The 15,505-nt window shown below is 27.3% G+C and overlaps 1 protein-coding gene across 1 annotated transcript in view; it reads left to right on the top strand.

Moving 5' to 3' along the window:
• The first annotated feature begins 2,988 nt into the window (after positions 1-2,988).
• The window catches only part of LOC100200009 (bifunctional purine biosynthesis protein ATIC), a 48,410-nt gene continuing 35,893 nt past the window's right edge, over positions 2,989-15,505 (top strand). Inside the window, exons 1-4 of the mRNA XM_065810055.1 lie at positions 2,989-3,408; positions 9,479-9,605; positions 11,473-11,549; positions 11,631-11,697. Of these exons, the coding sequence (XP_065666127.1) occupies positions 3,390-3,408; positions 9,479-9,605; positions 11,473-11,549; positions 11,631-11,697 (290 nt within the window). The 5' untranslated portion in view covers positions 2,989-3,389. The remainder of the gene's footprint in view (positions 3,409-9,478; positions 9,606-11,472; positions 11,550-11,630; positions 11,698-15,505) is intronic.

A 15,505-nucleotide genomic window follows, 5' to 3' on the forward strand; every position in this document is an offset into this window, starting at 1 on the left:
AAAAAAAAGTGCGGAAACTCAGACCTGTCCACTTGTAACCTTTTGTTACAGAGACCTCTTGTAACCGAGAATCGCTAAAAATAAACGCTAAAACAATTACTGGTTGACAAAAAGACATTGTTTTTACCAAAGAAAGCATCAAATCGATCGAGTTTTAGAAAATGTCGATGCCTGTAAATACTGCGCCAGTTTTAAAAATAAATATCGTCTTGTTTTTCCACCATTCGACATTTATTAGCAAAATAACTGAATCTTCTTTGTCGATGGTCAGACAATCTATACACGGTTATCGTGGATTCTGAGAATGCCGACGTAGTTCTCGCACAGAGACGCTGAGAGAGGGAATGAGGAGGGGTGAGGTGCAAAAAGAACAGTTTGCCCCGGACGGCAGATGTCCGAGAAGCGCCAAAAAAATAGAAAGTCCTAAAAAAAAGTTTATTCACTGATATTATGGGAAAATTTATTTTGAATGTTTAAATTCAGTGAACCTTTTAATTTATAGTGTGCCAATAAAAAAAACTTGCAGAACAAGAACTACTCTATATAAATTTTCAAAAATTGGTACGAATGCAGCTTACGGCCAAACCAAATTTGTACGTAAAATTAGATATGTAAAAATTTTACATATGTAACTATTGATGTATTGAAATAACGTCACTAGCAAAAAGCTACGATATCTAGCCAACAACTAGCTTTAGATTTGTATTTTAGATGTTGTAGTTATGTCGGAGTTAGGTATGTACCTGCGATCTGTAGATATCGATAGATTGTAATAATATTGCTTGCTACATGATACAGCTACATGATAGCTGCAATATGAAGCCATCAATTAGCTACAAATTTGTCTTTATGTTATATCTAGCTAAAATGCTACAATAAGTCGTACATGTTAACAATTTACCGTAGTAATTTCAATAGCAACGATATCTAGATCTAGATATTGTAGCTTTTTATTAAACATTTTTTATCTAACAGCAAATAGCTGGCTTTATATTAATTTTTGAGCGTTTTTTTTTATCTGATTAAGTTTTTTATTTTGCGATTTTTTTTTCCTCTTATTTTTGTTTCATTTCGCCTTTAACGTCCTAAACTGCATCTAATACTCAAATATTACATTCAATTAGTGATCGACCGAAACCGAAATTTGAGCCGAAACCGAAAGTACCGAAATTTCGGTTCAGTTAAGCCGTAGCTGAAGCCGAAATTTCTGCCGAAATTTGAAAATGAATGTTTAAAATCCCTGAACCTTTTATGATCACCAAATTAAAGCAAAAAAAAACTATTTTACATATATCTAAGCAATCACCATGTAACATAGTTTGATAAAAACTATAATATGTTAAGACATTTCAATAATTAAAGGTAATAATTGAAGTATTTTCTCGACGAAATACAGAAATATAGAAGACCTATAGGTCTTATAACAAAGCACCGCGGAAGTGCATTTAACCAGGAAGTTTACGCCTCCTTCATTACCGTGACGCAAAAATGTATCCTAAGCTCGTTTTGAGCCTGGATCTCCTGCTTCCAAGTCAAGCGCTCTAACCACTGCGCCACGGTCGCACAAGAAACTTCAGACCTTCTTTAAAGTGTGAATCAATTTTTGAGATTTATAGGACTGCCGGTAGTTGTATTGCTTTTTCAGTGAAGAGATTTTTTAGAGTAAACCACTTTTAAATGTGATGAAAGTCCGCTAAATGATTGAAGTTTTGGACTGTACGATCCATGAGATATTTTCAAATTGCAAGTTCCGTATTTGAAATCACTAACTGTCACGGTAAAATGATTCTATAAACCAGTTTTTTATCGATTATTTTCCGTTGTAAAATTTAGCACTGAGAAACTTTTGATGAAACTATTGCTTTGGGTTGCTTTACTTAAATGTTAATTCATTTTAAGAATGATTTGAGAATAGTAACTTAAAACTATTATGTAACGTGATTTCAATTAAAATTTTTACAATTGTTATAATTAAAAATTGATTTACTTACAAACGATTACAATTAGGAAACCGTCATGACCCCACTTATATTAAAACTTAAAAAAAATCTTATAAAAGTTTCGGTTCATTTCGGTTGCGGTTTGAACCGAAATTTCGGCCGAAACAGGAAAAGTAAAAAAATTGTTGAAACAGAAATTTCGGTTTCGGTTTCGGCCGAAACTTCAGCCGAAATTTCGGCCGAAGCCGAAAGTTTCCGTTCACTACATTCAATACTAAAATAGTACGTTCATGAGTGAAAATCTAATTTTTTAAGGACTTCAAGGCAAAATTAAACAATAATCAGTAGAAAAAAAAGTTCGCTCAAAAATCAATTAGCTATATTATGGCTTATTTTTCACCAGAATGTGATGTGACCAGGATGTGATGTGACCAGGTTTTTTGCAGATCAAGGTTCAATCTATAAACAGTTAAATCGAGTTTTAATTAATGAGATTAATTCGTTATCATGTGGTAGAAAATAGCAAATAATTTTTTGTACAACAAACTAAAAAAAATGCCAACAACAGTCTAAGTAAGAATCTAATTTTAAATGTTTTGTAGACACAAACTTTAAACATTTTTATGTCGCCTTTATTTAATTACAATACTCTTTAAACTCTGCTTTAATGTAAGAACCACGTGTGTTTGATTCTGTGGATGTAAACAGAACTTCTACTTTGAATCAATGAACTTAATCTTGTAATCAAAAAGAAGAAAAAACAATCACCAAAATTATGGGTTTAGGGATTTAAGTCAAAAGTTATAATAAAAATCTGAATATTTGAAGATGCAAATACACATTCTCTTTGCAACAATAATTTGATATTTACAAATATTTTTTACGTGTTTGTGTTTTTTTAACCAGATTATTATATATGGAGTCATCCGTATGATATCAGTAAATGGAGGGGAGAGAGGGGTAATAGGTGTGCTGAAAAGTTTAACAATAGTTGATAAGGGGGGGAGGTGGGGGTGGAGGTGTTGCGAAAACGTCAATTTTAAAAAACGTCTTTTTTTTTTAGAGTTCATATTAACACCATCAAAAAACAGATTTAATAAAAAATATCTGATAATTGATAAAGTTGTATCAATTAAAGAGCGTTTTTCTAGCGCAGTCTCATTTTTATTGTTGAGAGAAAAAACTAATTATCAGGATGAAATGATCTGATTGGATCTTCATTACCTCTTACCCTTCTGATATTTATGAAAAATAATTATAAACAAAAAGGTTTTAGGAAAATATTATTTTACAAAATAACCGGAGATGGATAAAAACAACTGAGTCAATTAATGTGGTTGTTAGAGATCAAGTGTGGCCTCATGTTGTTATATAAGTTTAAAAACTTAGCACGTGCAGACATAAAAATTTAAAAACGACTGATCGATTAATGCATTAAAAAGAAGAATAATGGATAAAAATCGCTCAGGCAAGCTTTTTTCTTTTTTAATTTTATTTTTCGAAGTCTCAAATATTTTTTCTATTGAAATTTTAAAAAATTCATAAATCAAAAGTGTCAATTAGAGTTATTCTTTCTGACCTACTAGGCATTTTTTAAATGTTTGCCTAAAAAACCTGAAATAACAAAAATTCTTAGGCTATGTATGTTTTTAATTTTATCTGCCAACAACAAAAAATATGTAGGGGAGAGTATGTACCCTTGATCCTAAAAACAAGGCCGCTTTAAGTTAACAGAAAATTCCTAAAATAGTTATTGAAGAACGAATATAGAATACATCAACAAATATAGATAAATTGTTTTCATAATTTTGCCTTTCAATGAAAGTTTCATCTTTTTTTAATTTGGTTTGTTTTTTTCCTGGATTTCAATATTATTGGGGCTATTCTTTCAATCTTCTACTTTTTTTTCTGTTAACATTTAGCAAGGTATAGCACAATAGGGATGTGACTTTTTGGTAATTTTTTAGACTTCTTGTTTCCCTATAGTTGAAATACTTTTAAAGGAAAAAAAAATGATTTTTTTTTTTAAAAGTATATCAACCTAGGTCTCAAAAGAACCAGTTTTAGATAGAGAATTCAGAAATAATAATAATTTTATTTCTGAAATCTCTATGAAATAATAATAATTTTATTTCTGAAATCTCTATGAAATAGAGATTTCAGAAATAAAATTATTAATATTTCTGAAATCTCTATGAAATAGAGATTTCAGAAATAATAATAATTTTAGATAAAAATAAATGGCTTAAATTTTATATACAAAAAACAACAATTTTTAACTCAAAATTGAAAAGGTCATTTTCTATGACATTTTGTTTGCAATATTTTTTTTTTAATGTTTTAGTGGAAAAGATTATGAATTTTGTAATCACTATAAAATCCTGGTTCTTTTGAGATCCAGGTTGATATACTTTTTCAAGAAAAAAAAAAATTAACTGATATATGGGAGCCAGTGTGTAAGCAAGGGTCATGGTGGGTGACCTTTTTCAAAAATCAAATAAAACCAATGACTTTTTAGTTATTTTCAAACCAAAGTTCATCAGTTTTTTATATTGGAAACTAGAGATACCAAAAAGTCACATCCCTAATGGCACAATTTTGCAATTATTATATCGATTTGATAGTTGCATAGTTGTGTCATAACTTGCTAAATGTTACAAGAACAGATTTAATAAGTCTAAATGTCAATCTTGATTAATTAAGAGCAACACTTAGACTAATCAAACTCATAATTTTAGGGTCTTAATTTGAGAATTCTGTAGTAGTAGTGTAACTTGCCTAATGGTGTAATTTGTTTTATGAAACTTTTTTTTGGGTTTTTACTATTTTTGTAGAAACAGTATAGTAAGCCTTCCTAAAATAATATTGTTTTGTATTATTTTATGAATCAGAAATATATATTATATGACCAAACAATTTAAGACTTGATAGACTTTGTATTATTTTATAAATCAGAAATGTATATTATACAACCAAACAATTTAAGATTTGATAGACTTAATATGAAAACAAGAAGTCTAAAAAATTAAGACTGTCACAAGTACATGTTCTATATGATGCTCCTTGTTTTTTTAGTTTTTATGACAAAAGGTAGAATTTTTAAAAAGTCAGGCATGTTCTCAGTATCTTAAATAGAAATTTGTGCATATAATTGTTTTGTATTATTTTATAAATTTGAATTGTTTATTGCACTACCAAATGATTTAAGATTAGATAGACTTAATGTTGAAACAAAAAGTCTAAAAACAAATGCCAATGGTATATAAGCTAATTGTTTAATGCTCCTTAATTTTTTAGTTTTTTATTACAAAAATATAGACGTGTTCTAACAGGTAAAAACAAGTAGCATATGTGCTTGAAATGGTGTTAAAAATTTATCAAAACTATATATATATATTTGCACTACTTCAGTTCCAACAATGCTGCAAATAATCACTATTAAGTTAAGAGTTTTTTTGTTTTTTTAATTATCTTTTCTTCTAACAAGGTTGCAAGCAACACTTATTAGAGTATTTGTGAACTATTAGAGTATGGCAACCACTATTAGAGTTGGAAGTTACTAAAAGAAAAAAGTTGAAGCTAATAAAGTAAGAAAGTATTTAACAGACAGCTTAAAAGATTGCAAATTATATGAATCAGAAAAACAAAATGAAGTGAATTCCAAAAAACTGATGTTTGAGGAAAAAAACTAGACAAAAATTTTTTTTTTAAGCATTTAAGAACAGTCACAGTAAAAGGATGAAACTTAATTGAATGACAAGTAACACGAAAATGAATTTTAGTATATGACACAAAAGACACTAGCTCTTTAGAACAGCACTTAATAAAATATTTATAGAAAAGAGAAAGAGAAGCAACATCACAAAGGTTCCAAGAAAGATCAGAAGTAAGAGTTAATCCTTGAAGGCAATGTGTAAATAACTTATCATGTACATTACCGCTCATAAATATAGGAAGATCTAGATTATTGCGATAACGATAAGCTGAAGTATTTATATAATAGTATTTAATAGTCCAATCAATTACCTCATTATTTATTAACCCAAATCTGTAGCAAAGGCCTCAAAAAGCGGCCTCTCCAATGCACACCAAAAGTACGAAAAGGGACACCATCCATGCACAGCATGGCACTGTTAGTACTCATATTTTTACAGCTGTTGATGGAATCAGCCTCTCTGAGAGCTACCACAGAGTTCAAGACCTAACTACCAGCTGGCCTCATAACCATAAAGCTGAGTTTTAGAGCTGTACTAGCATTAGGAGATTATATAATAATTCCTAGTCATAAAAACAGTGACACAAGCAAAACCTATGCAATGAGTCAAGAATATCCATCATTCAACATCCTAAAACTGTGTTATAAATACATCTACACTTGCCTAATAGATAAAAAAGGGGTGCGAAGCTGGTCAACCTGTAGAATCTGTTTACCCCTTAAACTTAGTATGTAAAATACAACCTAATCAAAGTGAAAATAATAGATACATGCATATTTATTAAGTTGAACTTTTTTTTTAAAAAAACAGTTTAAAAACTTGTACTAGTGAGTGAACACTAGGTTCAGACAGAACACAAGTTTATATTGTAATTAATGGTGAGCTAATGCAGTAACTAAGTCACCTCTAGCTATATGACAGACAAAAATAGATACTCCTATAGACATGACAGCTATAATATTATTGTATAGTATTATAATTGCATGATAACTATGATAGTATTGATAACATGAAGTACACTTTTAGTGTTTGCTTAGAAAGCAAATCATACAAGGCAGCATGATATGGAACAGGTTGCACTGGAATACATGTTACCCATAACAGCGTGATCATTAGGATACAGTGAGATTCTTAGGTTTTTGAAAAAAATGTAATTTTTTAAAATGAATAAAACGCTTAGGAAAAATTGTGTTCTTATTTAAACAAAATTTCAAGGTAGGTTTGCTGTAGACCACTTTTTGATTAAAAAATGTCTTGATAACCAAATTTTTACATTAAGACATTAAAATGAAAGAAAATTAAATTTGTATAAAATAAATAGCCCGTTTTTATGTATTAGACTCTCATTAAGAGCGCAGTACTGAATAAATTTTTAAATTTACTTCAACTTAGCTTTCCACCATGTAGTATCCTCATAAGATCTAGTCTGTTGTTATTTATTTTCTTACTTTTTATTTAATAAAGTTATTTATAAAACATGTCGAGAGCTAAATCTAGACATTCATCCATTACAAGAATTTTAGAGTTAATTAGACCTGGAAAGAATTTTATTCCTTTAAGTGAGCTGTCTACAAACAGAGCAGTTATTTAAAAAGGAATTTCATTGAAAGAACAAAAAAATATACACATAAAAGAAATATTCTAACAGTGATCTTGCTAGCGACCTAGTTCCACTTGTACTTGTGTACTTTGCCATAAAGTTGTAAAGATGATGTGCTTCATTTATTGGGCTTGTATTTTTTTCTAAGAAAGTTATAACTATGGAGCTCAGATGGTTATACAGTCAAAGAAATAAAACATGTCTGACATGCAGGTGTGTCACGCTGACAAGATTGAGACAATAAAAAATATAAAAAATTAAAACCTTTTAAAGTTGTTCTAACAAAAAATATCATTAACAGTACTTAAGAATATTTTTAACTATTTGCATAGTATAGCGTAGCAAAAAATGTATATTTAATGCTTTCCATTTTAGCTTAAAATTGAGTTGATTAAAAAGTTTAAAAAAATAAGTATGTGATTAATTATGGTTGTAGTCTGATTTGAATTAAAAGACAAAAAGTTTGTTTGTACATTTGTCTTATTAAAGCTCCCATAAAGCTGGTTATCAAACCATAATTTCTATATTTGTTTTATTAAAGTTTACTTAAAGCTGGTTATGAAACCATTATATTATGTAAAAATGTTTTTAATATCCTAATAATGATAACCTTCTAGTAATATAATTTTTGTTGGTCCAACCTGAAATATCTTTGGTTAATCAGTATTAAACTTTTTGGAAAAAAAAGAAAATGACAAAGAATAATTAAAAAAAATGATGCTGCTCCAACCTAAGTTCTTAGATGATGTAAGTTTAATACTAATTAACCAAAAATTTAAGCAATCCCTTGCATGTTTTCCCTATTAAGTTAGTTAATGTGTGTACTAAAGCCCCCAACAGCTAGCTATTTCAGTATGACATCAGACCGCTAATCAAAGTATGCATATATATATATATATATATATATATATATATATATATATATATATATATATATATATATATATATATATATATATATATATATATATATATATATATAACAGAGTGCTCAATGTTCTAAACAAACAGAGCAATAATAAATTAGTAAAAACACTAATCTAACTTTTGATTACTTCAACACTGTGTTTCACCATGATGAACCTATTGATGGTGAAACACAGTGTTGAAGTAATCAAAAATTAGATAAATGTTTTTACTAATTCTTGCTTTAATTCTTTAAATGTGCTGGTCAAGGTTGACTGGTTGAAAAAATCAGAGTTTTATCTAGAGTATTTTAGACTGAAATATTTTGAAAAAGCATCTAAAATTCTTTTATTGTTTATGATGTTTAAGTTTTTGTAGATTGAGCTATGCGACATGCTTTAAATTCACTTTGTTGACGTGTATTATTTTATTGTTTAGTTTCACTTCACAATAAAATTAATGGTTGCCTTTTTTATACCTGATTAAAGTTCTTATTTTATTATTATTTTATACAATTACAATTATTCATTGAACTAGTTTTTTCTCGAGCTAAATTAAACCTTGTGCCTTCATCACATGCTAAAAACTCATTTTCCACAGCTACACTTTCTATGTTTACACTTTCTATATCTACAGCTATGTTTCTATTTAATATAATGATCATCCTTACTTATTTAAAAAATTTAAAAATTCAGAACGTCTTTGTGCGTTGCAAAGCATAAAGGAGTAATAAACTACAAAAAAAATTTTAAATTTTCCCATGTTTAATAATTTTCTTTTTTATAAAATATAATTTAATTAAGTTAAATTATATTTTATAAAAAGTTTCAACAAGTTAAATGTTTCAGTTTTTTAAAACTTTTATTTATAATATCAGATTTTACAAAAAGTTTACTTATTTTAAATTTCAGTTATTTTAAATGTGGCCAAAACTGTTTCAAGTTATTAGAGAAATGTGGAAATTTTCCACATATTAAATTTGAGTTGATTGAAATTCAATTTAATAAATGTGCCTCAAAAATAAAGGTATAAATATAGACGAAAAGTCAGTATGCTAAAATGCAATTCTGGGTGCCATATTTTTTATATTTACAAAATTTTAATAGAAGCCTTTTTAATGTAAACTTTAGGTAATCCATTAAAAAGTGACCTTACTGTTTGTTCTTAGTTGAAAATGTTGGAATGAAAAAGTTGAAAATGTTGGAATCAAAAATCTAGCAGAAATTAAAATTTTTTTTTTTTTAAATGTATGCATTACTAATTGTATTTATTGAAACCTAGTTGCATAATTATTTTAATTACATCATTATTTTTAGTTATTTTAAGTGTCAGTGACAAAACTGGTCTTTTGGAATTTGCTAAAGGGTTGGGTGACTTGGGCTTTATTCTTTATGCATCAGGAGGTACAGCTACTACCATCAGGAATGCTAACATACCAATAAAGTTAGTTATTTTGATTTTGTGGTTAATTGTTTCTGCATTCTTTTAGGTGGAAGTGTTACAAATTACTTTTTTGGAAAACTTCTTAAATTTTCCAAAAAAGTGTGAAAGTTTTAATTTTTGTGGAGATTTTGTTAGAATTGTTTAATTTTGTTTTTTAACTTTTTTTTAACCTTTAAAAGCTATATATAACTGTATTTTACTTAGTTTAACTGTTTTAAACTTATATCTCATTCACAAAAAACCTGCACTTGTATAAACTGCATCCTAATTGTTTCTTATTGAAAATAATATTGCAAGGTTGTTTTCTTTAAATTTAAATTTAATTCAACCCAAAAAGTACTTTTTGCACTTTTTGGATTGAATTAAATTTAAATTTGAATTAAATTTGATGTGAATGAAAAAATATAAATCCTGTTTAAAATACTACTGTCAAAATGTTTAATTTTTTTGTGTGTGGGGTATTAGTTTAACTGTCTTAAACTTAATTTAACTTTTGCAATGTTATTTTAACTGATGAATAATGAATAAAATGTTATTTAAAATATTATATAAATAATATTTAAAATTGTTTTCACTATTTACTACTAGTTGTAGGTAGTTTTCATGTAATATATATATTTCATTTGTCTACAAAAAAACTAATTAGCAAAAAAGTGGACTCAAAATCCATAGCCCTGTCCTTAGCACTGCCTCTAATATAGTCTAGAATATAAGTATATATTAGGTAATAAAAAAAGTTTTAACTTTATTTTAGAAGCATTTAACATTTCCTGAGCATCTTTTTTAACCTTCCATTTCCATCTTTTTTTTTTATTTCATCTTAGGCGACATTCTGATAAAACAGCACACTTGTGAAAACATTGAATTTTTTAAATTTTAACTTTTTTTTTATTATTATTTTTTTAATACAGCTTATATTTAAGAAACTATATTTAAGTTTTTACATTTTTCACAACAAAAAAAATTAGTTCCAACCACGCATTTCTTTGGTAAACATGTTTCTTTGCACAACAGTTTCCGAAACATCAAATTCTCGCATTGCAACATTTCTGTGTGTAACTGTATTCTACACTTTTTACATTTTGCAACTTTTAATTGTTTGGCTGCTGATACTTTGTTTTCATTATTGTTTTGCTGAGGTTGCTCAGGCATTTGGCACTTGGCATAGAGAGTCTATGCTTTGCGTTGAGTTTAGCAACTTTCACGGCTTCCTTTGTTGCTTTTTCTTCATCTTTTTGTTTGAAGAACTTGATCACATTTTCTTCGATAATACATTTCCCCCCAAGTTTTGACATGTTACACTACTTTGGTTTCTAAACATGTGATTGATTTCTGGCTCAAAAACTTCTTCGACTCTATCTCAATACTGTTTTTGCAATGCTCAACACATACTTGATATCTATCAAAACTTAAAGCTGGTGTAGTTGAGAAAGATGGTAATTGGTGTGTAGTTAGAGTAGGTGCTGCGGCGGCTGTTCAAGATGATGAAGCTGTGTCTGAGCAAGATGGTGTAGGTGCTGCAGAGGCTCCTAAAGTTGATGAAGGTGGATTAAATATTTGTGTGATTGCTAATACCTTACGATTTATGTTGTTTTTATTAAGTAGAAATAAGCCAGTGTTCTGGAAACCAGCGATTGTATGCAAGCGTGTAAAACATTTACCACTCTCGTACAGCAGTTTAAGCAACAGCGGAAAATTTTGTTTATCTAAATTCTTACATTTTGAGTCTTTGTAATACTTTGTATCGAAAGACTTTGAATTAGTTTTGTTTATTTACATTTTTTATTTATATTTGATATAAATTATTTTAAAATACTTTAGAATTAGATTAATTTAAATTGTTAGCTAAAACTTCTTTATATGCTAGAGATGTTTCTGAACTTACTGGTGCTCCAGAAATGCTTGGTGGTCGAGTGAAGACATTGCATCCTGCTGTTCATGCTGGTTATTGTCTTGGTTATTTTATGTTAATATTTTTTTATATTGTTTTATATTTTTTATTTTGCATTAATATCTCCTTTATAGGTATTCTTGCTAGAGATTCTGAAAATGACCAAAGAGATTTGACTAATCAAGGTTATTCAAACATTAGGTAGATTTTGTTATTTAGTATAACCAAAAATTTAAAATAAGTAGCAAAACCATGAAAATTATAAATTTTAATTTCTTATTTTTTTAATTAAAAGATTTTTCATATGATTAACTTTTACGAAAAAAAAACTATTAAAATAGTTAAAAGTTTGCTTTCCTATAGTAGTAATATAATAATAACTGCAGGCCTTGTTTTAAAGCATAAACTGGCGCACCATTTAAATACGCTTTAAGCCATTTTATGTAAGCAGTAAGCTAATTCATCTGAGCCATTTTTTATTATTTTTTATTATTTAACTAAGCGATAAGATATAAGAAGTAATTAACATTATAAAAACCACTTATTAAGTTTGAATGATGGTTATGTAGAAAAGTTTGCATGACAATTATATTGTTAAAATATTTTTAATAATTTGGGACCACTTTTCTGTTTTTTGCGTATTGCAGTAATAATAATTTAAGTAATAAAATTGCATATTGCTGAAAATCTGTCTTAGGCCAACTAACATTTGATAACTTATCTTCATGCTTGATGGTTAAAATTTGGAACTCTTATCAATAAATGTCTGCTCTATCTGATTCCTATGTGATCCTGGCAATTTTTGCACAAAAAGACCGTTTTTTAATGCATTTATATTTTTAAATTTATCACTTTTAAATGCAAAACGATGCATAATATTTTTGACAGATGATGTAAGTTATTGAAATTTCAATCTTTTATGCAAATGCAAATAAAAAAAATTATTTTATGTACCTTCAGCTATGTTATCATATATGCTTTCAAAAGTTTCATGTTTTACAACAAATTTTTTTTGTTTCATATATGTTTTTTTTTGTTGACGTTTTGTAGCGATGGCATTTTTATTGTGTTACATTCCAAGCATTTTAATCAACAATTTTTATCAAAACAACTGTTTCATTTGGAAAAAAATTGGGTGGGAAAAAGTGGTTTTAAATTATAAAGTAAACCAAGTTATTATTAACTTTATAATAAGTATTAAAAAAAGTTATTCAAAAGTATGCCAACCTAGGTATCAAAAGAAGTGAAATAATTTCAAAATGTCAAAAAATAATCATTTTATAAAAAAATGTATTAAAAAAATGTTAACTAATATAAAACTTATAGTGCACTTTTTTTCATTTTTAAAAAAAGTTTTAATGCAATAAAATTTAAAGGGATCGCAAACCTCCGAGACATGTTGTGTTCATATTAAAGGGAATGATAAAAAAAAATGTTTGGACTAAATTTTTTTGATGAAAACAAATGAATAAATGGATACCAAGAAAAACTAACTTTTTTATTTTAGTTAAAGCTCGCCTTCTCTGCTTTATTGTAGGTCTATAAGTCAGTGTAATATATATCGCAATCTATAGACTTGATAATTTATTCAAGCGTGTTTTATTCCTAAGAGTTATTACGCTGACTTTTAGGCCTACAATAAAACAGAGAAGATGAGCTTTGACTAAAATTGAAAAGTTAGTTTTTCTTGGTATTCATTTATTCTTTTGTTTTCATCAAAAAAAATTTAGCCAAAACTTTTTCTTTTTTATCATTCTCTTTAATATGAACACAACATGTCTTGGAGGTTTGGAATCCCTTTAGTCATTTTTTTATGAAATAAATTTTTGAAATTTTGAAATGTTTTGCTTCTTTTCAGACTCAATATTAGTTTCTCCAATTACCAGCGTTTTTCGTGCTCAAACAATTTTTATGCTCGTTTTTATTTTAATTATCTTATTTAGAATTTAAATAAAATGTCAGTTTTGCTGTTTTTAATGTAATTATTTTATTTAAAATTTTAATAAACTATTTTTGTGTTTGTTTTTCTTTGCCGTTTTTATTTTAATAATTTTAATTTTGATCTTACTGAAGTATTTTATTCTTGCAGTATTCAAAGTATTTAGTTACTAACTGCTAACTTTTTAAAAATACAAAATAATTGTTATTTGCAAATATTGTTATTGCAAAAATTTGTGAATATTCAAGAAACTAAAATCAAACATTAGCATATTTTTATTCATTTAAACAAAAAATAAATTGTGTCAAATATTAAGAAAATAAACAAAACGTTTTATATTTTAAAAATCCAGAAGCGAATCCATTGTATTATTATATTTAAATATTTCTACACTGTTTTGAGTTGATTAATAGTTTTGCAGTCCTCAATTTTTAATTTGGGCAGCGCCCAAATACAGTTGACTCTATCGGAAATGATCTAGAATAGCCCCTAATATATATGTACATTTATGTGTGTGTGTATATATATATATATATATATATATATATATATATATATATATATATATATATATATATATATATATATAAATATATATTTATACAAGGCTTGTGATGAAGCGAGCGTGATCGCGCTCTGCTTGTAAAATGCGCCCGTAATTGGTATTTTCAAACATTCTAGGCGCGAAAAACATTGCTCGTTCAGCTTATAACAAGCGTATAAAATAACGCTCGTCCAATAGTTCGGGATTATTTTTTTATTTTCATAAAATATTTAACAAAGGTTTTTAATTAAGATATTCTATTATCAAAGCACTGACATATAATATAAAAAGCACTACGTTGTTCTCTTTTGCACTAACGTAATGAATGAGCAGTTTGAAGTCGTTAACAGTAACTAATTTCAAGAATGGAATGTGCACGTGGAAACACAATGTGAATATAAAAATGCGCAAATAAAATAAGAATAGAAAATTAGAAAACCATTAAAAGAAAATTGAAACTGCAGAGTATTTTTAATCTTGTGAAAATATCAAGTAAGATTTATTTGATTTATTGTTTGTAATATTCCACACATCGTTTATAATAAAAATAAATATTAATAATAGAGTAATTTTAAAAATTAGTTTTTGTTCATAGTATAGGTTTTTTATTAACTATTATTTTAACTTAAATTTAAAACGATTCTGTTGTTTAGAATGTTCACAATCAAGGACATTCAAAAAGGAAACAAAGTAAAAATGTCAATATTTATTAAATAGAAAGTTATTATTCTTATTTATTATTATTTCAAATTATTCTTGTGTTATTTTTTTAAGATAAAAAAACGTAATTAAAAAAAGAAGTTTTAGAAAAAAATTAAATAATTAGTTTTAATAAAAAATATCAAGAAATATAGAAATCATTAACCGTTAATTAAGTTTACAGCGTAACATTTTAAAATACATATATCAAAACAACGAAGCAAAACTAAATTATACTTCAATAGTCACTAAATTATACTTCAATACTAAATCAATAATAAGTTGCGTTTTTGTTTGATATTTTTTTTTATGACATAAGTAGTTAAAAATAAAATCGCGATCTAGCAATATGCAAGAAGTTTGGAAGTATAAAAATCTACTTCGTTGAAGTAGTTTCATGAGTGTGATACTAATTCAAACATTTTTTGACGAAAGAGTTATGTAACAAATAAAAAAAGATATTAAAAAAAAAAGCTTTTTATGAGCATCGCCTTCAGCAATTTTCATGATCGCGCTCGCCGACGTTATCTCTAGCGCACACAATCACGCTCGATAAAAACATATTCTAATTTTACGTGCGTGATATATCACGCTTGACGATTTTCTTTATCACAAGCCCTGTATATATATATATATATATATATATATATATATATATATATATATATATATATATATATATATATATATATATATATATATATATATATATGGATCTTTAAACCTCATGTAAATGATAAAATCCTGGGCTCATATGGGCCCTTTTTTTGTAAAATCTTGCATAGGCTATTTGGAGCCAGCACGCCTCTACATTCTTTGACAGTGAG

This window comes from Hydra vulgaris, chromosome 11 (genome assembly GCF_038396675.1).
Source record: "Hydra vulgaris chromosome 11, alternate assembly HydraT2T_AEP".
In the NCBI taxonomy this organism is placed as follows: Eukaryota; Metazoa; Cnidaria; class Hydrozoa; order Anthoathecata; family Hydridae; genus Hydra; species Hydra vulgaris.